Genomic DNA, 27442 nt, shown 5'->3' with positions numbered 1-27442 from the left:
TTGTGAAGAAAACACAGTTTTCAATTTGGGAAAAGCAAACCGGGGGGGGGGGGAGATTCGGCAGTACCATCATCTATTCACATATAGGTAGTCCTCTACTTACAACCATTCATTAAGTGACCGTTCAAAGTTACAATGCTGTTGTGACTCAGCAGCAGTCTTCTGTGAGTCTTTTCGGGATGCAAAATTAACGATGCAGCTGGGGCTCGTTAGTGGGGTTTTGGAGATAAAAGGATGGATGGTGCCACACCCTGGTTGCAGGAGTCAACGTTCATTCATTCGTGCACCTTTTATTGATCATCGGTCGTGGTTTATTTGAAGGACACTTGGAGAAGTGATTGGCTTTCTGTACCCCTGATTCAAGGATACACTTGGAGAAGTGCATTGCTTGTAAGAGTTTTGTTTTGCATTCTTGTCGGAGACTTGTATTTATGTTATTTTTGGGCTCACAGCCAGTCTGAGCCGAGAACTAATAAAGAGCGTTCCTTTTAAGTTTGTTTGCCTGTCATCGGTTAACGAGCGAGGAAGGGGGGACAGAACACAATGCCATTCAAAAGAGCGACTTACAACCATTCCTCACACTTAGAACCATCACAGAATTCTTCATCTAATATTTCAAGATTAAGAGTTTTATTGATCACTGTTTGGACTACACACCATTAGGTTAAATTAATCTATGGCACATTCCTGATATTTTCAGTAATCTACACTTTATTGGAAAGAAGTGTATATTTTTGTTTACACCTCTGAACGCTTTGTGAAAGAGGCTGAGTTAATTTCTAGACAGATTCTGGCAGCATGAATCTATTATTATTTTGTAACTCAACTTCTAGTCCCAAGATACTAAAAGCCTGACCTAAATTTAGGTAAAAGCTTCATGATGATTAAAATATAGTCACTCATTGCCGATTTTTAAAATTAGCCTCATGAAATGTCATTTGCATCTCTTGAATAGACTCAGCACTGAATCACCAATGAATCACCAAACTCACAACAAAATAATATTGTCAAAACAGAACTTAATTTCTAATGCACTGCCACAATGTCTACTTTGTATTCCTAGCATTGGAATGCTGCAACTTTATTTCCAGCTGACTCCTTCAAATATTTTCAAATCAGTTTTTATTCCAGCTGTTTATGTAATATAAAAAAATGAAATGTCCTATTTGCAACAATAATACTGGTATGTGCTAAATTTATTTAATAATCTTTTTTCCATCAATGTTAAAGAATTGAGGGCAGATATCATGGGGATTATCAGTTGGAAGAAAGGCAGGAGAGGAATTTGAGAAATAAATAAAATACAGAATGATTCTATATTGCCATTTACTTCCATGGAAGGCATAAATTTGATCAATTATTTTTTCCTAACAATCTAGATCAGGGCTGTCAACTGATGGCCTGAGGGCCAGATGCGTCATGTGCTGGCCAGCCCACCCCCATTTTAGCGAAGGCGGGAAAAGTCCTGATACGTCACGTGACATCACTGTGACAACGTGAGTTTGACACCCCTGTTCCCTGATCTAGATAAAACTTTATCTCACTCCATTATCATTCCTGCATGTGTTAAAATTGTTCACATGCATTCATTTGTCATCCAATCAAAAGGATAGTGCAGTTCTTTCAAATTGTAATTGAAATAACAATTACAAATAGAATATTTGGATTATGTTGAATGTATCAAAGAGATACTGTACAATCCCAGCTTTTTTCTTTTTATGTCTGCTACCATTATATTCTCAAATAATTTATATTATCACAAGTATTCTGAGGTTGCTCAGAGTTTTGTATAAAATGGGTGGCTATATAAATGTTTCAAATAAATAAATAAATAAATAAATATGTCTTAATTAACTCTAGGGTAAACATTGAATTTTATACATTCACATTATCTGTTCACACTTCTTCAAACAGGGTGGTGCAGTGGCACACTACTTAAGACCCTGGGCTTGTCAACTGGAAAGCTGTTCACCCAGGTTCAAGACTCATGTGTTCTGTTATTTCTCCAGATCTGCCAACCTAGCAGTTCAAAAATATGCAAATGTGACTAGATAAATAGGTACTACATCATTGTGAAAGTAACAGTGCTCCCTTTTGTTATGACTACAAAAGCATCTTCAGACAGCACTGGCTCAACGGCCTCAAAATGGAGATGAGCACCACCTCCTATAGATGGCAATGACTGGCAGAGTAAAAATCCACAGGAACTTCTTCCCTAAACAGTCAACACTCAGGAAAATTCTAAAGAAAGTAAGTCTATCAAGTGTGGGGGAGATAGCCCATGAACTGAACCTTAAGAATATATAAGAGTTAGAATTATATTTTTACATCACAACAATCATATCTGCTTTTCATAACAGAACTCAATTGCAAAATGTTTTATCAATATTTTTTATTCAATCTAAATTCAGGTGATCGATGCTGAGATGAACAGTTCATGGAGAAGAGGGACATATTAAGTTGGAACTATAGGAATGTGTAAGTTGTCTCATGAAAGGAGGCATCATAGCTTGGGCAAGGAGGCTGTCCTCTTAACATCGTGGCTCTGACAATGGCCAACTGGTGCTTTCCTTGCCCAGCTACAATAAATAAATTGCATCATCAACAAGAAGCTAGACTTGTTTTCTACAAACATTCAAGCACCAGATCAGGAAGCTAGGAGGGTAGGAGGGAGAAAAAATCATAACCATTGCCCATAGAAATAGATTATTATTTTTTGTTCACTGAAGAAGACAGGCTGGATTTTAAAAGTATGAAGGGTGATCTGCTCTGCTGAAAGTGATTAATTTCCTTAAAATGCTATGGTCACGCTAATTGACATGACCCGTGTAATTAAGCAGTCTCTGTTTACACATGGAAAGCTTAACTGCTGTGAGGCTCAGCTTGCCTGACAGAATGTCTTTACAAGTCAAGAGATCAACAACCTCTCTTATGTCCTACCTGGTCACCTACACAAACTTTTGATTGCTCTTCTGACAGAACACACAAAAGCATTACCATATGAAAATCAGCTTACATCTTGGGGGAATTCTGAACTGGCAGCAGAACAGGTAGCTTTGAACTGATGCTTTGACAGTCTTTAGCCTTGGCTGCTCATGCTAGATGCCCTTATATATGAAGCAGATTTAACTGGTGGATATTCTGGAAAAATAGGCTAGGTTTATCGAGGCCAAGGCAAAACAGAATTTAATCTGGGGAAATACAGCTAAGAAATCCCTAACCATTCTGCATCAAAAATTACAAACTGGGAAATGTTAAGGTCTGTGATCAGACAATGAAAGGAAAGGAAAAGAAAGGAAAGGAAAGGAAAGGAAACAACCTAAGACATCACCAATTTCCAATTGCCATTATGGAAGTTGGTAATGAATCTGAGATGAATAGCAGGTTCAGGAATTAAAAACGACAACTCAATAGGCTCAAGGCAAAAAGGAGGATTCTTGTGCCTGCCCTGAAGACAAGGAAGCCACCAGTAGGGCTGATCAGAGACCTTCCACTGAATGAGACCTAAGCAGTAATCTGTCATTCATCCAGATAGCATATGAAGAGCCTGGAGCACCCAATTGGGATGTGACAAACACCTCCTCCTGTTTCTATTGATCCATGTAGGAATCCAACCAATCATAGACTTGAAGACACTGTAAAGGACTATGAAGCACTGAGCAGAAGACTGAGGGGCAAGATTGCATTTTCTTCATTTATTAGACATTTATTTTGTCTAATAACGTGGTCCAGGAAGAGAAGCAAAAATACTGGAAATGAACAAAGTGCTACCGAGATGATGGCAGCTGGAATGGATCTGATTTTTGATAATGAAATATGAAGTAGTCCTGGCAAAAGATGAGAAGTACATCAAAGGAACTAGACAAAATGTGTCAGAAAGGCAGCTTGCAAACCTATTCTATGGAGACTTCAAACTGAGTGCTGTGGGGGGAGAGACAAGAGTACTCAAGACACCTAAGACATATAATATTAAAGTTAAATCATGCATTAAAACTGCATCAACAGCAGCTAGAATCAGTAACAATCCAACTCAAAAGGCCTCAGTGAAGAGCAGAGTCATACCCTTTCCTTCAAGTCAAAGAATGTGGGAGCCAAGAGCAACTTCCAAGAAAACTTTCTTTTAGAGAGTTTGACATGCCTTCTGTGTATGAGAAAGAAAAATGCTCTGAAATTTATAGCATTTTTAAGACAGCATCCTGCTGAATTCAGTACTTATACAGCTTCTTCCAATAAGGCACATTCTCAGATAATTGGACATTAAATCATTTACGGCTTTAAAGTGCAATGTAAACATAATTATATGTACTATATTTATAAGCAACTTTATCAGGAACACTCATAGAAACATATACACAAATGCCCACATACATTTTGGTAATTTTTCCAATTATTGTCTTCCTTATCATCTACACTATGAAAATAAAAAATACAGAGCTAAGAGATTAATTCTATGCTTTTTTACTCAGAAAGCCACAGGGTTTCTTCTTGGTAACAGAGTAATCCTATATATGTTTTTGACAGTGATCCTATGCCTCGTTGAATGGAAAGGGACTAATACCTGAAGTCTTCATTCTTAATTGATCTTCTCCCATAAAAAATATTAAATAAAAACATTAAATGATTGATTAAGAAAAATATGAGTTTCAGGCAGTTGTAACCCTGCCCCACAATTCTACTTTTGTTATATTTTATTATCTATAACATTTATATAGCTGTCCATCTTATATTGAGCTTAGTTCAGGAGATGGGGTGATTATGTTTATATATCTCAATAAGATCATAATGTAATGATTATATTGTTCTATCCTGTATTATAGGGATGTATGGTTTTCAATTTTTATTTATTTATTTATTTATTTATTTATTTATTTATTTATTTATTTATTTATTTATTTATTTACTGTATATCTCACCTTTATTATGTTTACAAATAACTCAAGGAGAACATATTCAACATCCATTCCTCCTCCTATTCCTCTCTGTGAGATGAATTCGGCTGAGAGAGGACTGGCTCAGGGTCAACCAGCTGACTTTCATTGGTAAAGCAGGAGTTGAATTCAGGGTCTCCTGCTTTCTAGCCTAGTACTTTAACCATGAGACCAGTGGTTCACAACCTTTTTGGTCCATGTCCCATCTAAGCATCTCTAAAATCCTGATGCCACTCTCCCCCACATCACATACAATTCTAACTTTACTCAAAAAGTGAACTCTACTTACGCGTAGGAAGCCTAAAAGGCCATTAACTTGGTTTAAACAAGGTTCAAATTTCCCACATTAAAAACCAAATTGCCCCCCTGTGGGGTGTGGGCCCCACGTTGGGAACCACTACATTAGACCAAACTGGTTCTCAACATTACAAACTATCTTTAAGCCCCCTCCCCCAAAAAACCTCCATGAAAATGTAAGTTTTAGTTCATATTAAAGGCTTAAACATATCTTGTAATATTACAAAAGGCAGTCCTCTGAATAAATTGCATAGGGAGGTAAGATTAAAAAAAGTTAAACAAGATATTTTCCTTGAAAAAGTTCTCTTAGTATGCCAGAGACCAAAAGGATCTATGATTTAACCACTGTAGCTGTTTTGGAACGAGGTTATTTCATAGAAAGCCAGGAGTTTTTCTGCTGGAATAGTGTTATATTAAAGAAATGCAAAAACATGAACATTAACCAGGATTACTCAAGTGGATAGAGGCTACCTGCTTAGGAATGCTGGGTTCATATATATCTGACGCCCTACAAGGATGTCAAAGTCATTTGCACGCAGATATGAACTGCTCACTTTGTCTAATGTATCTGTTCTACTCAGTTATATCCTCTGTTTTTTTCCTGAAAAGCCTTTCCAAAGAACCTATTTTTAATGCCTTGCAGTATTGTCATATCAAGTGGAAAGATTTTAGACTAATTGCACAAGGGTTCTGATTTGCCTACGATCCATGAGTCAAATAATGAAATAAATTTGATTCAATCTCACCACCTAGGGCAGCAAATCTGAGCATACCAGGCTCAAATGTCTAGTGGAATTAGCCTAAATTATTAGATCATATCTGTATATATCTAATTTAATCTATTTTTCAATTCTTGTAAGATCTGTTTTTGTTTGAATTATATGTTGCTGTTTTAAGAATTATTTGATCCTATACAGGTAATCCTAGCTTAATAACAATAATTAAGACAGACAACTCTGTTGCTAAGACCACACCAACTTAACAATGGCAGCTGCAGCAATTCCCATTGTAGTTGTTAAGTTAATTCTGAATAGTCATTAAGTGTTAAATCACGTGATTGCCATTTTTGACCTCTTGCCAGCTTCTCCACTGATTTTGTTGTCAGAAGCTGACTGTGAAGATCACAATTTTCATCATGTGACTGAGGGATGCTGCAACTGTCACAACTGCAAACCAGTCATCAAGCATCGGAATTGCAATTATGTGATTGCCAGGTTGTTGTCTTGGCTGAAATTATGAAGACTAGTCATAAGGCCATTCAGCATTGTCCTCACTTCTAATGGTTGTTGACTTATCAGTAAACAAGGACTACCTGTACTGTCATTGATAATTCTCAGGCTGAAATTCTAAAGTGTTTCCCAAATGTTAGATAAAAACTTGCCTACAATATGCAGAAATAAAATAGCTAGGTTCCCTGGCTGAATTTTTTCTTAGCTCATACTTTCAAAAAGAGATTGATCAAGGCAGAAAGTGTCACTAACCTGAAATCTCCGCATGTCTCGTGGATTTCCTGCATTTTTTAAGCAGTTCTGGTTACATTTAAGAAAAAATTTCAAGAAGAACCTGTTGGAAAAGAAATAGTTTGTTTAGCACAATTTGTTATTCATTCAATATTTGTTTTGCTTATGCATCTTTAAACATATTCTTGGAACTTGAGACAGATGGCAAAGAAACAGGAGAAACAGGCAATCCATCCCATAGGTGTCTCTTTGCTGGAATTTGCAGAGATAGGCAACTTTATATTGTGAAGTTCCTTCCAATTTAAAGCATTTATAATTAGGTGTGAAAATATAATCCATCTTCGCTGCCACAAAAATAACTCAACTTTTACAAGGGGTGGACTTCCATACCAATGCCAATACCATTCCAATAAAGCAGTTTGAAACTGATCTGTCATCAGAGGTGGTATTCAGCAGGTTCTGACCAGTTTTGGTGAACCAGTAGCAGAAATTTTGAGTAGTTCGGAGAACCAGTAAATACCACCTCTGGCTGGCCCCACCTCCATCTATTCTCTGCCTCCCGAGTCCCAACTGATCTGGAGGGAATGGAGATTTTACAATATCCTTCCCCTGCCGTGCCCACCAAGCCACAGCCACCAAGCCACAGCCACAAAACCAGTAGTAAAACTTTTTGAATCCCACCACTGTCTGTGATCAGTTTTTCTTCTTCAAAATTCTAAATATTAAAATACATGGGGAACAGCAAGAACAAATTAATATCCACCTTCAACTGACCAATAGGAAAATAGGATAGGGCCAAATAATATTATCCAATTGTGTTCCTATCTTTCAAACTTTCATAGCAACTTTCATAGAAGGTAAATTCCTTTCATCCCAATTCCATTTCTACAACCAAGCACTCTTCCCAGTTTTTCCAACCTTGGCTGCGTGTTGCTACAACATCTTGAATGGGGAAGAGAAATATATTCCCAACCAAAAAAGAGCAAAATGCTGAAGTTGCAGGATAAGAATGGGAGAAGAAATTGCCTGCAAAATCCATAGGGCTATAGCCCTAACAAACCAAAAATCAGTTTTGTTTTGCTTTCAGACAAACTGGTATGAAACAGGAAAACAAAAGAACACAACTCTTGAGCCTGGATGACAATGTGGGAAATTCTGGAGTTCAGAGATAAATTGGCAAAAAGAACAAAATGGGTATGTTAAAATTCTAACTTCTACTATCTAGCCAAGTAGGAGAAGTAAGATAGGGTATGTAACTGAATTGCATTTCCCATAAAGCTGACGGGAGGACTTCAATTTTGGGTAAATGAGTACCCATCCCATGTGTTACCAAAGCAACAATTGCAGGGGATGTTTAATTGTATATAGTATGACACAAAAAATCAAGAAATTCCACCACATATTGTGGCCCTTTAAGAAAAGAAAATATGGGTCCCATATTATAATCTGGATATAATATGCCCTAAGCATAACACTTAGAACAAAGGGAATAAAATAAATCAATATGTAGAAAGCACTGTGCATAGCAAGAAAAGAGATGCTAAATAAATTCTGGGTGTGGCAAGGAGTGGGGAAATACTCTTAAATATCTACAGTATATTATGTATACAGTATGTATTATTTCCAAGAGCTCAGTCAAAAAAAAAAAGCCAACTATTATGAAGCTCTCACATGGCAAGTTTTCTTTTAATTAGGGCTGTCATTACATTAAAGGTTGCAGTCAATTAGTTGTGTTACTTTTAACCTATTAATCAATCAACCGACTATTTAAAAGACAAACTGCAGTTTGCATTGTCTGAATAAATAGTGTATTCTTGGCGTTGTCATTGAACCTAACAGAAATTTTGAATCTTTCTACATGCTGAAGCTAGCAGATTGTTTTCGATAAGGACTACCCTATTCAACATCTGAAATGAAAATGCTTTTAAAAACTGAACTTTGGCCTTAATGTGCAAATATATTTTGTAAATATGTGCAATAGAGTTGAGATAGAAACAGAGCATATACTTTAGAAGTTCCTTCAAAAAGAGAACTAGTTAGCTGCTTCTGTGGTTTTAAGATGACTTAAAAACATATCCACTGTGTTTTGCTTCTTAACTGAAAAAAAAAAAATAATCACAGAATTTGCTGCGGTTAGCAATATGCATCTATATTTTATTGGAACTGGTTTATTTTGGATTTTTTGTTTAAAGATACTTCTTTTTGGTATAAAGCTTGTGTTAAATTGTTTGTTAAAAGCTGAATGTGTGCCTGTGTGAAAACACATTTATCAATAAAAATAATGATTTATAAATAAAATATTTTTTCCAAAGCTGTTAAATCAAGCTGAATCAAAAGTTTTATCAAAACTTGCATGATGAACATTTAAGAAAATTAGCTTGGATCTTCAAACTAAAATAAGGATGTGAAAAAATTACATTTATCTTTGTTCTGGAAACCACAAATGTTTAAATGAACAATACTTTTAAAGTTCTTGACTCTAAAAATCACTGAAATTGTTTTATAACCCGTATTTCTTCAGAAGCAAAAGACATATTTTACAAAAGAGATAAACAACAAAAAGTGTCTCCCTCAATGTTCAACCTTTACAAGCCGTAAAGGTTGGGAAACATTGTTCCAGAGGATAGACTGTTCAAATATATTTTAAAATTATAATTAGAAAATTATGACATTTGATTTTGCTCAAGAATTATAAACTTCTTGTTTTCCATTAAGATTCATATTTCAATTTGTGGTTGAGAATATTACATAATTTTACCTGCACATCATTGACTCAATGCACTTAGTACAAAGGCTCATTAACTTTATTTAGAGATAGGATCTTCTGTACAGATATGGGATAACCATTTAGGAAAGGGAATCTCTGAACTAAAGCTCTCTCCCATTCAAAAAGAAGACACTTGATTGCAATTAAATCAGTTTTCAATCAAGTTTGAAGACAAAATGTGTTTGCTCATCCCTTTCAACATGCTTTTGATATCTATTAACCTTTTATTTTCCACCAAATCTATTGGAAAATAATTTCAAGAGAGTTCTCTTTCAACAAGAACTGCAAAGCTTCTTTTTTATTGCATACAATACTTTAAAGGTCTCCAAATGGTTTCAGGGTGCTGCCAGAAATTTTCTCTGTAAGTTTATGATTCCCGCTTTTCAAATTCCTGATGGACTTATTCCCAAGGATAATAAGGAAGAAGAAATGGTCTTTTCAAGCAATACAGACAAAAAAAAAATTAAAAATCCGAAAAAAGTGTTTTGGGTGACTCAAAATATTTTATTTATTTAGGAGGTCACCAGGAAGAAGAAACAATATTCTTGTCATTAATTAACCTCACACTAATATTAATATTAGTAATTAGTAATAATACTAATATGAATTAACCTCATACTAAATGGGCATGATGAAAGTTATTGTTACAATTTGTAAATCTCCACATTCTTGAATTATGGTGTTAAATATGTTGAAATGGCATGAAACAAAAATCAAAACTCTAAGATGGCTCAGACATTCCAGCCCATCATAACATATTTGTCATGTGTTTTGTCTACCTCCTGAAATCAAAAGGACTCTAGGTAGCTTGCAACTGATATACAGAATACAGTACGTACCAATATAATAAGTAAAAGAATAATCAAATTTATCTGTCAATAAATATTAAAGTAAGAAGGTAGTATTTACTGAATATGGCACCAGTTGTTATTATTAATTCCTAAAAAGTCATGTTTTCATCTGCTTCTGGAAGGCGAGCTGGAGAAGCAGAGGCAACCCGCTTCCATATTATTGCCCAGAATAATAGAATAGGAATGTGTCTACCACATGGGTGGGAGTTGAGTTAAGGGAGATATTTTTTCCCATTATACCCATTTAATATAATTTTAATATCAGGAAACAGTTGACATTACTCCAAAAGAAATCAAGTAACCATGTCTGAATTGAATTTTTTTTAACGTATGATGACTGTACTCATGCAATCTAGTCAGCTGAATATGAACTATAAAAGCTTTGTTTCCACTTTTTTTTTAAAAAAAAGGTGTGTTACTACTTGTCCCATCAAGCAAAATATGACACTTATTAGTTGAAACCTGGCTTGAATGAAGTATTGGGGTGGCTGTCTATGGTGGGAGAAGAGCTTTCTCTCCTGGCCAGCTGCAAGAGGCTTGACTCTGAATGTGTGGAAAGAACTGTCAGCACAAATCCTGGCATCTAAAGTCCATACAACTGCTTGCCACCAAGCGGTGGTTTGTATTGGTGCCAAAACGGATTTGGGAAGATAAGCAAATAGGACATTAATTCTGCCAAAGAAAAAATTGGAAAGGGAGAAGCACAGAGGTTTGTATGTTGAGGATAAGCACTTGATGGCTCTCCTGTCAACAGTCCATCATTTAGCTCGCCAACTATGAAGGGCATGGACATTAGATCCCTTTTGCCCTAAACTGGCCCTGCCGTGTGGAATGCAGGCAAAATCCTGAGATCCCTCTGCTGCTTGCTGACATGGAAAGCTTGACCATCTGTCAGGAGGCAAAGATGTCCCTGTCAACTGATGCCTGCCCAGAGCCTCTGACCAGCCCTTATGAGGCAAAGTCTCTCAGAAGCCCTTGTTCTTTGGGGAAAAGGCTGCTTTGCCCCAGAGATTTGCTGGAGGATTCTTCAGAGTTTTCCAAAATGTAGAAGCCAAGCAGCTGACCATTTTGGCCTGCCCTTCCCAAAAGGAATAGGTTACCAAGAAGGAGAGGTAGAGAGGTAGATGGAACAGTTAAAAATAATTTTAACTCAGAGGCAAGCACATGTTTTGAAACAGCCTGTGCAAATATAGGGAAGATTTATATAAAGGTCTGGGCCATATGCACTTGTTCTAGTGCAGGAAACAGATAAAATCCCAATATTCTTTTATTTCATAAAGTGCTAACTCAATTCCCTTTTTAAAAAGAACACACACACAAACACAAACAGGGATCTTTCCATGAAGTATCCTAAGCGTTGAGGAGTTACCCTTTTTTCAATTATCATTATTTCAGGACAGATTATTATCTTTTATGAGAAAAAAAGAGAAAAATATGAAAAAGAGGATCAAAGCCGAAGATGAATGGGTGGAACCAGAATAAATTTGCAGTGAGTGTTAAGTTGAAGATAGGAGAAAAGAAAGACTATATTCACTATATAAATTTTAATGGGATATTTTTAATGAATTCTTTATGTGTGGATGTGAGTTTGACATATAGGGCTACACATTCTCCCCTCAATTAATCAGAAGTGGATAAACATTCATGTTGTATTTAATTGCACCCTCCATCTTTCATCCACCAGAAGTGAATAGAAAAGCCACCTTTTCTCTTATATGACTTGCTGTTCCTCTAAACCTCTGGAGCAATGTCAAGGGGTGCAAAGGACTGCAGAAATTGGGGAGAATTACTGAGTAAGATCTCCCGTTTTTTTACTTATGGAAGCTTGTGCTGAATCAAAAATGAAAATGGAAAGATATTATTGTATGAAATTGTGATATAGTGGCTATCTGGGGATAGCCACTATAATTGCAGTGCTTAGGAGTATCAGTAGAAGATTAATACCCAGTTTATAATTTAGCTATCTACTAGCTTTCATGAATTCTGGATATATATGTATGTATGTATGTATGTATGTATGTATGTATGTATGTATGTATGTATGTTCTGATATATCCAAACCAAATTAAAACTTTTTTTTAATGTGTAGTCAGAAAATACATTTTAGAAATCTGCACCATTTTGTATGAAAATACATTTTAAATTTAATACTGAATTTCCGGGCAGTTTTGTTTTGTTTTTAATCCAGGGGATATGGTTAGAAAAGGACTTACAGATTGATACTTGGGAATGTAACATGGGCCAAAACAGGGTTAATAATCTATCTTGAAATTCTGAACATTGGAAAATGGGAAATGAAATCTTTAGTACACTCTCCCAAATTTTAAAACATCTGACCAAACCTTATACATCTTACTTCTTTTGTTAAATGCCATCACTGAATTTTCAGAATACAGCTATTTTAATTTAAATGCAAAATCATGCCCATACCGAACTGGCAGTAATTCCAGTAGAAACTCATCCCTGCCCCCCGATGACATATAATTCTTACTTTACTCAAAAAGTGAATTCTACTCACGTGGAGGAAGCCTAAAAGGTCATTAACCTGGTTTAAACAAGGTTCAAATTGCCCCCATTAAAAATCATATCCCCCCCCCACCCCAATGGGGCATGAGTCCCATGTTGAGAACCACTGCTATAGATAGAAGGTTTCCAAAGAGTTGCACTGGTTAGTAAGAGATTGTTTTTGCCAAAATCAGAGACCTGGATAGGGCCAAATATAGATCAATGGTCCCATGAACCTTTGACCACAGCAACTAGTGAAAAAATGTCTTTGATGAAAAGCAGTACCAGGATACAGTTGAAAATATTTGGCAGGGCTTTTTTCTTTCTTTGCCCTCCTTGGGGACTGAGAAGATATTTGTGGCTTGAGCTTGCACGATGCATCTGAAGAGAATCTTTAAAATATCTGCTCTTTTCTGGCTTCTAATTCTAAGCTTTTCTCATCTCATTCTTTTCTTTTCCACCACACATTTTTCAGAAATTATTCCTATCCAACACCTAATATGTAATTGTGAGAAGTGAGCAAGATGGATGAAAGAAAGCTGATGAAGACTCTAATAGATTGGAAAAGATCTGCCTTTTTACATTTCCATAAAATGGGGAATTAAGGAAAATTAGAAATGTGTCATGTGTTTCCCAAGTATATAAAAAACAGAATATTTTTGTATTGTCTGAACTATTCTTCTAAAGACAATTTGCAGGGGCTTATCTGAATGGGCTGATTCCATTTATCAGCAAAATTTTGAAGATATTATAGTTTTCAAATTACTTTCATTATGTACAATACTATCACAACTAAAGGGAATGGTAATGCTGAAGTACACATTTCTCAGAATAACAATATATGAGTAAGAACTAGAAAATGACTGATATTTGCCTGCTCATACAAAGTTGCTGCTGTACCTCAACAAGTATAAGATATAAAATATCTGAAATGGCCCCTCAAAAGGCCTAGAAATAAAATACTGAGCACTGGAAAAGAGTAACTTCAGCATTAATCATTTCAACTTATTCTTTTTCACGTCAAAAGCCACTGAAATTTTCTACAAGTGACATCATGATAGGGAAATACACGAAGCAATGTTTGAAGAAAAGAAAATTAGCAAGGGAAAAAGCATAATTTTGACTCCAATTTTGAGATCTCTTGGGCCAGTACTAATAACAGATGTTCCATATTCTTGGAGGAATAGTGTGATAAGTGAATAAATCAATGGGTTCTGAAATGTTTGGAACTAGTATACATAAAAGTCATGTCCTCAACCTTTTACCTCAACAACATTGGATCAAGTTGAATAGTCACAAGTTGTTAGAGGAACCAAATTTCTCCAGCCTCCTCAGCTAGTGCCAATGGATTTTGTTTAGCAACATCTGAAAAGTCTGAATTTTTTTACCCTGGTCCACTCTTCTAATATACTGAGAAAATATACCTACATAATGTGAAAATAACATAATTATATTATCAATAGATTAACAGAATGGCTAAGGGGAAGTAACTATGAGCATATTACTTTCTGCTGGAACAAAATAAATTCTTTGTAATAGCTCTTTTATTTTTTTAGAAAAAAAATGTGGATTTATCATTCTCTGCACTGACCTGTTGTCTACTTGGCATTGCTTGGAATTTAGAACAAATTTTCATTATTCAGAGCTAGTTTTTATTTTCATCCTAATCAAATAGGTGCATTTATTCAGTAACTATTGAAGCAACTATTCTCCTGCTGCTCTGACTGATTTTTATATTTGTTTCCAGGACTTATTTGGATATTAAATATTTATTTTAGTTACTACTAGAAATCTTCATTTATAGAAGTCATGGATATCGGTCATGGATACCCCAAACTGTTCATATAAATAAATGATACCCCATCCTTATGATCTTTTTCACTGAGAAACTTAAGTCTCTAGCATTAATTCCTAGCTAGCATGAATAGTGCTGAGCTATCAGGAGTAAAGTCATTCAGTGCAATTTTATGTCTGTAATCTGTTCAGTTGCTCTGTGTTCACTGATCATTGCGTAATGTAAATTGGAAAAATGCCAGTTCACAGACGAATGCTAGCGAGATCTGAATATAATGAAAACTGAAAACAGAGATAATACAACAGCCTCTTTTCAATGGGTCCCTATAATATAGATATTGTCCATGGACCAGTATATCTAGAAACATCAATTCTTATTTATAAAAAAAACAATTAAGACTTTATATACAAACTTATCAGCAACAGGTTGTGTGCATGAATATCATACAGAGAAATGGATCAGGTTTCCCTTGTACTCATAGCTACCATAAGCATGTCTCCTTCATCTGTAATTAACATTATCCATCATCTAACAAGAAAATAATTATTGAGGGGAAAAATCAAGCATCTCTATATCTACAAAATGCTCACTGGTTTTACCAGAAACAATTAATGGAAGCGATTAAGATTTTTCTCATAGTTTGAATTCTATTCATATTTACTAATTTCTGATTTATTGTTCTGATTTAACTCTCTATATACATCCTGGGTAATCAGAGAATAAGTTGTGCATTTCACCTCATCCCCATGGTTATTAGATTTGGTGTTAAGGTTCTTATGATATTAAAACAAGAAAACTGTCCTGATTCTACTTTGGAATTAATCAGGAATGAGTATCCAGGTTGGTAAAAGGGAATAAATCCACACTTTTCCTGTTTTGAAGATAATGAAGAATTATAATTTAAGCATCTTTGCCTCTCAATTTCCAGAGGAAAAGCCAAGTTAATCTGTTGCCACAAAACTAAATAAATAAATAAAAATCTTCCAGCATTTTCAAGACTAACATATTTATTTATTAACATATTTATTTATTTATATATAAATAAATAAATATGTATTTTATAAATAAATAAAAATCTTTCAGAATCTTAAGGAGTAACATATTTGTGTATAACTTTCTGTGATCTGCAGTGTGATTTATTAAATATTCTGAGTTGTATCCTGAGCAAAGAACCTATATACATAAGCATAGTTGTAGTAATTAGTACTGTCTGCACCTCCTACATTTTAGTTCCCTTTAATCCCCATTTATAATTCATTCCCCAATCTTGTACATATATGTATAACAGAGAGAGACAAAGAATATGTATTACAGAAACGGAGAATATGCACTGTTCACTTAGATTAAAGCTCCATGCAATTGATTTAGTCTACAAAATCTTATAATAGACGAGCTGATCTTTAAGGCTTCAGGGGACTTTACATTGGCTTTATTCCATATAACTCAACAGTACTGATTTGCTACCATGCCAAGAACACAAAAATCATGGGAACTCCTTAACTCCCCAAATAGACATTCCCTCCCTTCCTGACATGATTTTGTTCATTCACCATATCTGTCTGTTCAGATATATTTCGGTAACTGAGTATATCAGAATGCACTGTTCAAAATGGTGTGGAAATGTGAAATCTCTGAAGGTCCACATGCAGATGGAAATGAAAGAAGCTAGCTATATTACAGACAAAACCTCCTGCTGTCTTCGTGGATACCTGGATTCCATCCACAAGAAAGGAAAATATAGTTACATTGAAAGCTCAAAATATGTTTATTTCTTAGGCTATTAAACTAGCAATTTGCAAAAAAACTGTAAAGAGAAAATGCTGGGCAGTGCCCCGTGATTTGTTAATAACTGGTACATTTTCTAAGGTCACTTCTTGAACTAATGAAAACAACTTCACAGGGACTAAAACACATGTACACACGCCTTTCTATCATGCAATGGTTCATGAATACTTTCAATGCTTGAATTATAATGGAGAGAGAGAGAGAGAGAGACAGAGAGAGAGAGACAGAGAGAGAGAGAGAGAGAAGAGAAGAACAGAGTTATTTATATAATTGTCTTCCTACAATCTAGCAATTAGAGTTTCAATTGCCCAACATATAATATAGTCTCTTAGATGCTAAAAGAGAGAGGAAAAGGCATATATAGCATTATTTCATGAACTTTTTAATCAAGGCCTGAAGCAGAGGCTGAGGATATAAATGCAATTTATTTCAGCACTACAAATTGTTGGAAGGACCCACCTAATCACTGAAGCAGAAGTTACCCTTGCCCAGAGGCAGCCTTCAACTTTTCTTAGTCTGTTTTCAACAAAGTTTCCAAGCTGTTTTTCTACAGGCTTCAGTGTGCACAGTGCACTGGAGCAGAGCACATCAATTTTTAATCCTACAACAGCTTCTCCATAAAAAAATATATCACTCTATTCCTTTCTTTCAAGGGTTACAAAACTTCACAAAACTTCAGCTCTTTACTGAAATATTTGCCAAGGTTATATTATCAATCTTCTCGTGCCAAATTCAAATGAGAACAGGCCACACAACTTGTTGATAATGGGCCTAAAGCCAGAATATTACAAAGGAGAGACAGGAACAATTTGATAGTGGGGTTTATATCTTATTTCCCCTAATTTAACCGTAATAAAAATCTATGTTCTGATTTTTACCATGATTTTCCTATCAAGATGTAATGACCGACAGTGGACACAGAGAGTAGTAGGATTAATATGTTAATATGCTTCTTTCTATTTGTAATATTTATATATTTAGTTAGGAACTGCCTTAAGCAGGAGCTGTTTGTAAGAAGCACATACAGCAGCATTAGGAAGGGAAAGGAAAGAAACCAAACACATTAATGCCACTTGAAGCTTACTGGATCAAATACAGCATTATTATTTTTATTATTGCTTTTTGAGCTCCCAGGATTAGGGCAAGAGAATCCATAAATAATATTTCCATGCAAAATGGCATTATTTCCCACAAGATAACTTTGAATTGGTTAATTTGCTGATGGTGGTGGAGAGGAACATCAAAATAATTGTGACCTGATGCACCTGGGAAATAAGTCAGTAGACCATCAAGCTCAATATCTGGACGGAGCAGTTTTATGTAGTCAGAGGAAGTACCTGCACCTAGAGTCACCGGAAGTACATTCATTTCAAAGAATGAGAATAAAGCCCAAAACTAGACGTACAGTAAGGGACTCAATAATGCCATAGAAAAGCGAGATTAGTTTTGCTACACTCCTGGTGCAGTTAAAACAGTGAAGACTTAGTTCACTGGGTCATTTTCAAGCTGTGTAGGTACTGCTCTTCAAGAAATAGGGAGTTATTGCTTTAGCAGAGATGGTGACAGGTCTCTCTAGAATTAGAGTATTTTATTATCACTTTAGAACAAGAAAAAGTCACATAATTAGCAGGATTTATTCTCATTTATTCAGTAAAAGCACTAATATTCAATTAATCTGCCTGTGTTTAATTACTTTTCTTTACACTATTTTTTCTTTACCTGATCCCCTTAAATACTAGAGTACAGAAATGGATGAGGACGACTTTTTAATTTCACTTATAATGCTATATGCTCTTCACTATTCATCCAAGCAATCATAATATGGCACAGGGCCTGCTATACTTTGCAAGCTGCCACCAAGTTAGCAGCCACACCAGTCTTATACTTTTGCAAGATCCTCTGTTAAGTGATGACATATAGCGGAATTACTGTTAATTGTAATACGACACTAACATCTAAGTGCCTCTTATCTCTGGATGAACTATTCTTACGACAGCATGAGTGGCTAAAACATCAGGAGCGCTTCAGATAGAATTTACGCAAGGAGTTGAATTAACTGGCAATATAACAAAACAGACCTGAAGATAGAGAAAGGAGAGAGAGAGAGAGAACGAACGAAAGAACGAGAGAACGAGAGAACGAGAGAACGAGAGAACGAGAGAAAGCAGACTTACATAAAAACAGGACAACTATTACCATCTGGTGGCCTAGTTTTAATTATGTGAAGTGAGTATTTGACTTATAGACTGCTTCACAACTTTTGAAATCAGAGTTGAATATGAGACCACAGGAATTACATATCAGAAAATTTAATTGCCAAAAGAGAGAACTATTTTTTTTAATCATAAAATTGAAAGAGTTAATAGGACAAGCAAATCAAAGTATGAAATCAAGAATGAACCAAAACCAGAACCATTTTTCAGTGGCTTAATTGTATGCAAATCTAGAGTGGTTGGCAAATATTTCTATGTAAATATGAAGTAATTGGCACGTTGCACAATATAAAAATATACAAGCTTTTGTACTTTCTTTTTTCCAGATTCTTTTGAAAATGATCATTCTACCCAGTAAATATTTTTAAACTAAAGGGTACATGACTGAACAAAGAAAAAAATCAATCCCACACACATATGAGTTTCACTGAAAATATTTATTTTGACAATGCAACAAGTTTTTTTAAAATATGTGTTGAGTGGGCTGACTCAAAACAAAACATGAGAAATTTTTACCAGCATCCAGTGTTGGAAGTTTGAACGACCAAACTTTCCCTTATTATGAAATGGTTATTTCAGTTACAAGCGGCTTTCATTATTTACTTTTTCTCTCCTGAGGTACATTTTGATTTTCCTGTGATAAATTAAACTGTGAAACACAAAGTAAAGAGAAATAATGAGTTTTAGGAATAAAAAGAGTGAAAATTGGACATTTTCCCGCCAATGATCAGTATTTAATCACAAAGATGTATTGTACTACTTTTTTTTCATGTTAAGAGAGCAAACTAGAACTACTAATTTGCTCATCCATGTAGGGGAATTAGATGGTTGTCTGGAGTGTGTATGGCACCAGATTTTGATTAAGAAAATCAAAGATGATGATGACAACTGGTTGAATCTACAACAATGTGAATTTAACATAACCTCAGGAACTGGGTCCTGCCCACTACAACTGGAAACACAATGGCATATTATAATCAGGTGTAAAGGTGCAGCTGGATGAAAAATAGACCAGAGAGAGAGAGAGATAAATTTGGGACAAATAGAAGAACATTTGAAAATTTCATCACATATGAACAATGAAATACTAAATTAATATTTCTTTTCCTTATTTGCTGACAGTTCACAACTTTACCTCAAGAGCCACTGTAGCTGTTTTATTCCTAATATCACTTTTGGATTATCCCTAATATGATTTTTGGATAGTTATTATTAATTAATAAATTACTAGAAGATATTTACTCTATATTATAATTTAAAATTTAAATTTATCATTTAAAAATAAATATCATTCAGTATATGACTTGCCATTTAGTATATGCTGTAGTAATCTGTGTCACTCTGTTATTGTTCTTTTAAATTTTCTGGTCGTTGATCGAATAAATAAATACTTGGTTAATTTACCAGACAATACAGCATGTTTGAATTTAAGATGCTTTGCATGCAACGAGGGCAGCATTCACATCTAATTGCTGCTACCATTTCAGTTCAATCTTCATCAAGGATCAACTATAGTTGTCAGCTTGAGCACTGCATGCCCACTGTGGTTCTTCCAATGGTATGCAACGGTACTCTAAGCGAGAGCCTTTCAAATTACAACATTTGCTTCGCTGTTCATTATATTTGCCTCCACATTCTACCCACCGCACAAGTTAAAGGCCTTTGGCTTCAGCTGTTCCACTGTGTCATTATCAGAGAGAGGGTGAGATGCATTCCAGAGACTGGGGATTAACCTCCAGGATGATACCCAGTTTCAGTCTTAGCCTACTAAATCCCTACCAAAGCTACAACAGCCATGGCTGATTTGGAACCTAAACTGTAAATCTTCTCTTCACACTATCTGACTAAAAAGATGACTAGAAAGATTTTGCAACTAGCCAATGGGGATATTTTACATAAAGATGCCAATATGGTAAAAATACCGGATACATTTTTATTTAAAACATACGTGCTTCCACCAGTTAATGAAGTCTGTTCATTCAAGGCTGAGAATTTTAAAAGTTAGAATGAAAGAAAAAGAAGAAAAGGATCTCATAAACCTTGTTCAAAAAATAATTTCCTCCAATCCTACTTTGATGGGAAACCCAAATATTTTTTCTCTTTAAAAAGAGGAGTAAATATGAATTAAAATATAAAATACAGAAGTGTGCACTTTGGTGGCACATTCCAAATGATACCTACTCCGGCCATGATTTCTGTCACTCATGTATTCAGCATCCCTGAGAAGGAGCCTTATGAGCTGTAGCAAAGAACCTCTTCAAAGAAAAGAGGATTCTGGGATTGTGGTGAAACTGCGCATGCGCACAGGCCCTAATATAAATGTGTGGCAATTGCTTGGCAGTTCTGGAGCCAATATAGCTATCATCATGTTCAATGTCATGGAAGGAGATTCATCTGATCCTGTTTCTTGATCTCAGTACATAGAAATATGCACCCTACTGAATGGAAATGAAATGATGGATCAATATATAGGAGGTATGGAGGGAAAGAAGAAAGAAAGTAAAAGTCCACCTATTCAGTACTGTATTAGTCCTTGTGAGTTCTTGTTCAAAGTATTGTGATAGTGTTGAGATGGGAATAGTCAAAGACTGTGTGCTTCCTACTGAGATATGTATGTATGTATGTATGTATGCATGTATGCATGTATGTATGTATGTATGTATAGTGTGCAACAATTTTTAGAACAGCCCATTCACTTTTTATCACCATTTTAAATATATATATATATATATATATATATATATATATATATATATATATATATATATATATATATATATATATATATATACATATATATATATATATATATATATATATATATATATATATATATATATATATATATATATATATATATATATATATATATATCTTTACTAAGTTTATATGCCACTCGATATCTAAAGTAACTGTTGTTCTGTTCATATTCGCTAAAAATGGAAAATATATGGAAGAAATCCATACAATCAGGAAACCATTCCCAGCTCCCAAGACAGTTAAATATAAATTCCTCTGTATACATCAGTGGAAGAAAAATATAAATGAAAAGTAGTAGTAGTAGTAGTAGTAGTAGTAGTAGTAGTAGTAGTAGTAGTAGTAGTAATAATAATAATCATTTAATAATAGTTTTAATAATAAAAACATTAAAAATAAAACAATAAAAATTATTAGTTTTTAATAATAAAAACATACGGAATGAGATCTACGGAATGGTTAATATCAAGCGAGGAATTTTCCAGATTCAATTTCACCTCTTCTCTTCATCATCGCAATGATCACTATCAGTAATCTTTTAAAAAATGAAATTAGGCTACCAAACAGCCAAAGAAGCTGAAAAAAATTTCTCATTTACTATATATGGAAGATTTGAAACTCTATGGAAAGTCAGAAATAGAAATCCAATCATTGACAAATACAGCCCGAGTATTCAGCACCGATATTTCAATGCAGTTTGATATGGAAAAATGCGCCACTGTATCCATAAAAAGAGGCAAAATCACTGCATGTGAGGGAATTGAAATGCCCAATGGCCAACTAATTAAATGCAATGAAAATGAAGCCTACAAATACTTATGCATTCTGCAGTTGGATAATATCAAGCATGGAGAAGTAAAAACTATTGTCAGGCGAGAGTACACCAACAGAGTTAGGAAAATTTTGAAATCTAAATTGAATGGTGGAAATACAATCAAGGCCATAAATACCTGGGCAATACCAGTTATAAGATACACAGCTGGTATAGTTAACTGGACACAAGCTGATTTGGACCTTTTGGACCGAAAAACCAGGAAACTAATGACAATGCACTACAGTTTACATTTACGTGGTGATACTGATAGATTGTATCTGCCCCGAAAATCAGGTGGCAGAGGATTATTACAAGTGAAGCAAACAGTTGAAGAAGAAAAACATGCACTGGCTGATTATTTAAAAGAAAGTCAAGAACATCTATTAATTGAAGTAAAGAACAAAAAACTACTGAAGGCCCAACAGACGAAACAAGAATACAGAAAACGTGTGATAAAATCAAGAATGGAGAGTTGGCAGAACAAAGCACTGCATGGCCAATTTCTGGAAAAAAAAAAGATAAAGTGGACAGTGAACAAACTTGGTTATGGTTAACAACAGGTACATTAAAGAAAGAAACAGAGTCACTAATCCTGGCTGCGCAAGAACAAGCTATCCGCACAAATGCCATTAAGGCCAAAATCGAAAAATCCTCTGATGATGCCAAATGCAGACTTTGTAAAGAGGCTGATGAAACTGTTGATCACATACTCAGCTGCTGTAAAAAAATCGCGCAGACTGATTATAAATTGCGGCACAATTCAGTAGCACAAATGATCCATTGGAATTTGTGCAAAAATTATAATATTAAAACAGCAACAAACTGGTGGGAACATCAGCCTGAAAAAGTCACCGAAAATCAGATGGTCAAGATCTTGTGGGATTTTCGCACACAAACAGACAAAATACTGGCGCATAATACACCAGACATCACACTGGTTGAGAAAAATAAGGTCACAATCATAGACATCGCAATACCAGGTGATAGCAGGGTCGCCGAGAAGGAACATGAAAAAAATCGCAAAATACCAGGACTTAAAAATTGAAATTCAACGACTATGGCACAAACCAGCAGTGGTAATTCCAGTGGTAATTGGCACACTGGGTGCTATTCAGAATGCCCAGGAGCCATAGCATCTTTTAAAAGTAATCAGAATTAATGGTGACTTTTAACAGTAACAGTATTTGGGAAAAAGTGTAAACATTTACTTTATTGATGAAAATTTATCAGTAGTTTCATTTCAATAAAATCATTGAAAAAAGATTGAATGAAATGTGCGGGTGCTTGGAACACTGACACGAAACATTTTTAAACTGATTTGTGTATCTTTAGCATTTTTGTTTTGGTACTAGATTATTCTTTACTGTGGTTTCAAGAAGTTAGGCCCCTGGAGCTGAATTGGCTAAAATTTGCTGGCTCTGGATATATAAAGTTGAAGGCTTCTTTGGAATTAATTTGGGAAGATTTCAGGTCCAATGACTTTTCTTCACATTAAGCAAAATGAAATGCAATACCAGGTGATAGCAGGGTCGCTGAGAAGGAACATGAAAAATCGCAAGATACCAGGACTTAAAAATCTAAATTCAACGACTATGGCACAAACCAGCAGTGATAATTCCAGTGGTAATTGGCACACTGGATGCTATTCCAAAAGCACTGGAATTACATTTAAAACAGTTAAAAATTGACAAAATCACCATCAGTCAAATGCAAAAAGCCGCACTCCTTGGATCTGCACGCATATTACAAAAATACGTTACAACGTCCTAGGCCCCTGGGTGGCGCCCGACTAGTAACCAATGCCAAATCCGGCGAAACAACTGGCCGCTGTGATACAATTGTATAATAATAATAATAACAACAACAACAACAACAACAACAACAACAACAACACCTGCCTAACCTAGTCCTTGGACATGATAGGTGGATAAGAGAATAAAAATGCCAAATCCAGTCAAAATATCTTGCTGATTTTTTGACAAACCATAACAATTTTTGTAAACTTAATAGATAAAATGGATCAAAGAATTTCAGCTGCATACTGATATCTAACCCATCTTTGCAAGCTTTAATTCAGAATTAGAAAAGAAGGCCAAACTTAGAAGCCCCCCAAAATAAGGCTCAGTCTCTATTATAGTTTATTAGAAATGCCGTTTCCAGGAAATTCAATCATTTCAATTCTAAACTAGGTTAACTGAAACAAAAACACGACAGCCACACTGTTTGTTTATCTCATACTGAATATCAGATAATGAAAGAAATTTTGTGGCAATATTCAGGTAATGAATTTCAGTCCCTGAAAAGGAGATTTTGCTAAGCATCACTCTGCAAAGGACTCCAACATTTATTAAAATCTTTTTCCAGGCCTTCCTGTCCTCTACTATCCCCCGGAGTCCATTTAAGCTCACACCAACATTAAGATCTTTAGTTGGCCCCAATAGCTGTCCTCAAATACTGGTATTGACGCCAAGCTTGTTGGAGGAATTTTCACAAGAATAAACTCTTGATTATTTCTCACCAAATAAAATAAGCTGTGAACCACTAACTGCATTTTTACAGCAACCTCTCTTCTGTTTCATATTTTCCCCAGAGAAGTATTCCAGTACTTTGCTGTCCTATTTCTTTTCCTGTTTGGTTCAGTGTCTGGAAACCAAAACATTGCTGCAGTGAGTTACACAAGTCACTCGGCAGAGAATCATGCACATTTCTGCACATGCCTACAACTCGAGGGCACACCCATTCTTTAGTTTTTTTTCCCTCCAGGTAGCAGGTATTTTTAGGAATTATCATTACTAAACCACCTAAGCATGGTAGGCATCTGTTTCATGCAAATTTCTCTTTCTCCCAAACATTCTGAGTTTTAACTCCCTGAAGAGATGCATGACAAAACTATTCAAGAGACTCAAAGCTTCTATGCCTCTGTTTTTTATCTTGCTTTTCTGTTTTTTTTATCATTCTAGCTAGTGGTTTCTCTATTGTTCAAACACACTTAAAGAATAAAACTCTCACTTCCTTTGTGGCACAGAGTTTTGGCAATGAGGATGGAACGTAGCATGTGGTCACTATTTTAAGACTGCAAGGAAGAGGTTATATGTGCAAAGGCCAAGAGCTTCATCCGAGCAGTGCATATAGTAATACTGGACCTTCAGGGAAATATGTCTTTATTCCTGTTTTTAAATGATGGCTAAGTTCCATAATTTGTTAACTGTTTTTCTTGGCAATATTTTTTCTTCCTTCCCCCAAAAAGGCATTCCAAAAAAAAAAAAAAAAAGTCACAAGAGTTATTCTGGATTCAATACATATTAGGTACACTGCAAGCAACTTTTGTAATAATAAGACATTGGTGAGTTTAATTCAATGTTTTAAAAATAAAATGTGAAAGTGTTCCAGCTATATTTTCAGGAATGTTGAGAGATAAAGGGAATCAATCTGCACTACTATAGGGAGTATGTTAAATCAAATTGTGGATCCTAAAAACCAAAGCTGCAGGAGATGGTTGCAAAACTCACTTCTCTCTAGTATTCCTCCACCAAAGTCTGACCCAAGTTACATTGTGACCAATGTCTTTACCCTTAAACTTACTCCAGTAATTTACATATTGCATATTTGCTGTCTAATGTTTGCACTAAGACAAAGTGAAGGCATTATTGCCTGCAAAATGTTGGTTATTCATTGAGTACCTCCATAGGATTTTCTTAAATATGAAGTGATTTATTGAAGGGTTAGGGTTAAAGTTAGGGATTATTATATTAGGAAGTTCTGAGGTTTATTCTTGGCATTCAAAGGCAAAGCTGGATCTCAGAATCTATTTTTTGAAGAAACCTTTTGCAGGTTTATTTTGTTTTATTATATTTATAAATAATTCAAGGCAACGAAAATACAGTATGTAAAATTCTACATTCTCCTCTTATTTTCCTCACAACAAGAATCCTGTGTGAGGTGAATTGGGATGAAAGGTGGTGACCAGCCTAAAGTCACCTAGCCAGATTTTCATTCCTAAAGCAGAAGTAGAACTCATGGTCCCCCCAGGTTTGTAACCTGGTGCTTTAAGTACTAGACCAAATTGGCTCAGTTGTAAGTCTTTTGTAGCAGGAAAGGCACCTTTGAATATAACTCCTATATATAGCTGCTAAACTCAAAGGAAGTCAAAATTTTAAAAATCTATTGATCTCAGTTATGTACTAATGAAAGCAAACCATTTTCATTAGAATATGTAAATTAAAGCTATTTACATTTCCTCACACAGAGAGAGTGAGAGATGTTCTATAAGCAGTTGGATTCAATCACGGTAGAAACTGCAGGAGTGAGTTTCAAGTACAGGTGTTGTTGTACCTTAATGTTTAGTTAAGGGCCTATGTTGCCTTGGAATTGATTTTGAGACAAAGTCAGACTTCCATTGCTGAACATGAAAAGAATACAACTAGTTGAAAGTTACTATTTCTCAAAAGAAATAACAAACAGTGACAAATGTTTGATTTAATTGGTTAAGGTGCTGCTCTAGAAACCAGGAGTCTATGAGTTTTAGTCCTGCCTTAGGCATAAAAAACTGACTTTGAGCCACTCAATCTCTCTGAGCCCAACCTGCCTCACAGGTTGCTGTTGTGAGGAAAATAGGAGCCAGAAGGAGCAGTATGTATGCTCACTGCTTTAAGTTAAATAATAAAGGTGGGATAAAATCTACTAAATGCATAAATAAATAAGAATAGTGACTATGCCAAGAAATAAGTACAGAAACCAGCACTGTAATCAGTATGTATAAAATAAGAAGCAAACTGGCAGAATGAATTATGTATTGCATTATTTTTGAATCATTGTATTATCCTTGAATTATTCTCATAATCATTAACTGGCTGATGGGTGCAAAGATTGTGGATTTTGGCACCAGTGACAGAACAAAAAAGTTAACATTCCTACTTATTCCCAAGAGAACAAAACACAAATAATCATTCAATTGGCTTGACATTTCTGATAAATCTAACCAGTTCATTCTTTATTTCTCTAAAGTCTTCTTTAATAACCAGCATACTGCCAACTAGCTGAAAGCAAGGAGGATCAACACAAATGCATAGCTGACAAAATTAATTCATTTATAATGTAAACTCAATCAGGCATCTCCACTCAAAATCTAGGAAACAAAGATGGAAATAATCAACTCCAGCACATCACTTCTGAAATGTCGAGAACTTTATCTTCACTGGTTTATGTTTCTTGGGAATTTGCTCATGGTTATTTATTAGTATCCCAAATTGCAGGGATAACTACATGGAGAA

The 27442-nt window shown here is 35.1% G+C and overlaps 1 protein-coding gene across 8 annotated transcripts in view; it reads right to left on the bottom strand.

Moving 5' to 3' along the window:
• The window catches only part of EBF1 (EBF transcription factor 1), a 359655-nt gene that overhangs the window by 100907 nt on the left and 231306 nt on the right, over nt 1-27442 (bottom strand). For all 8 annotated transcript variants that reach the window (XM_014059163.2, XM_014059169.2, XM_014059167.2 and 5 more), the window contains exon 7: nt 6707-6788. In XM_014059163.2, the coding sequence (XP_013914638.1) occupies nt 6707-6788 (82 nt within the window). The remainder of the gene's footprint in view (nt 1-6706; nt 6789-27442) is intronic.

This window comes from Thamnophis sirtalis, unplaced genomic scaffold (assembly GCF_051295495.1).
Source record: "Thamnophis sirtalis isolate CommonGarterSnake01/CBP01778 unplaced genomic scaffold, rThaSir2_p1.2 scaffold_3, whole genome shotgun sequence".
Classification (NCBI taxonomy): Eukaryota; Metazoa; Chordata; class Lepidosauria; order Squamata; family Natricidae; genus Thamnophis; species Thamnophis sirtalis.
This window is presented reverse-complemented; position numbering and strand designations above follow the sequence as displayed.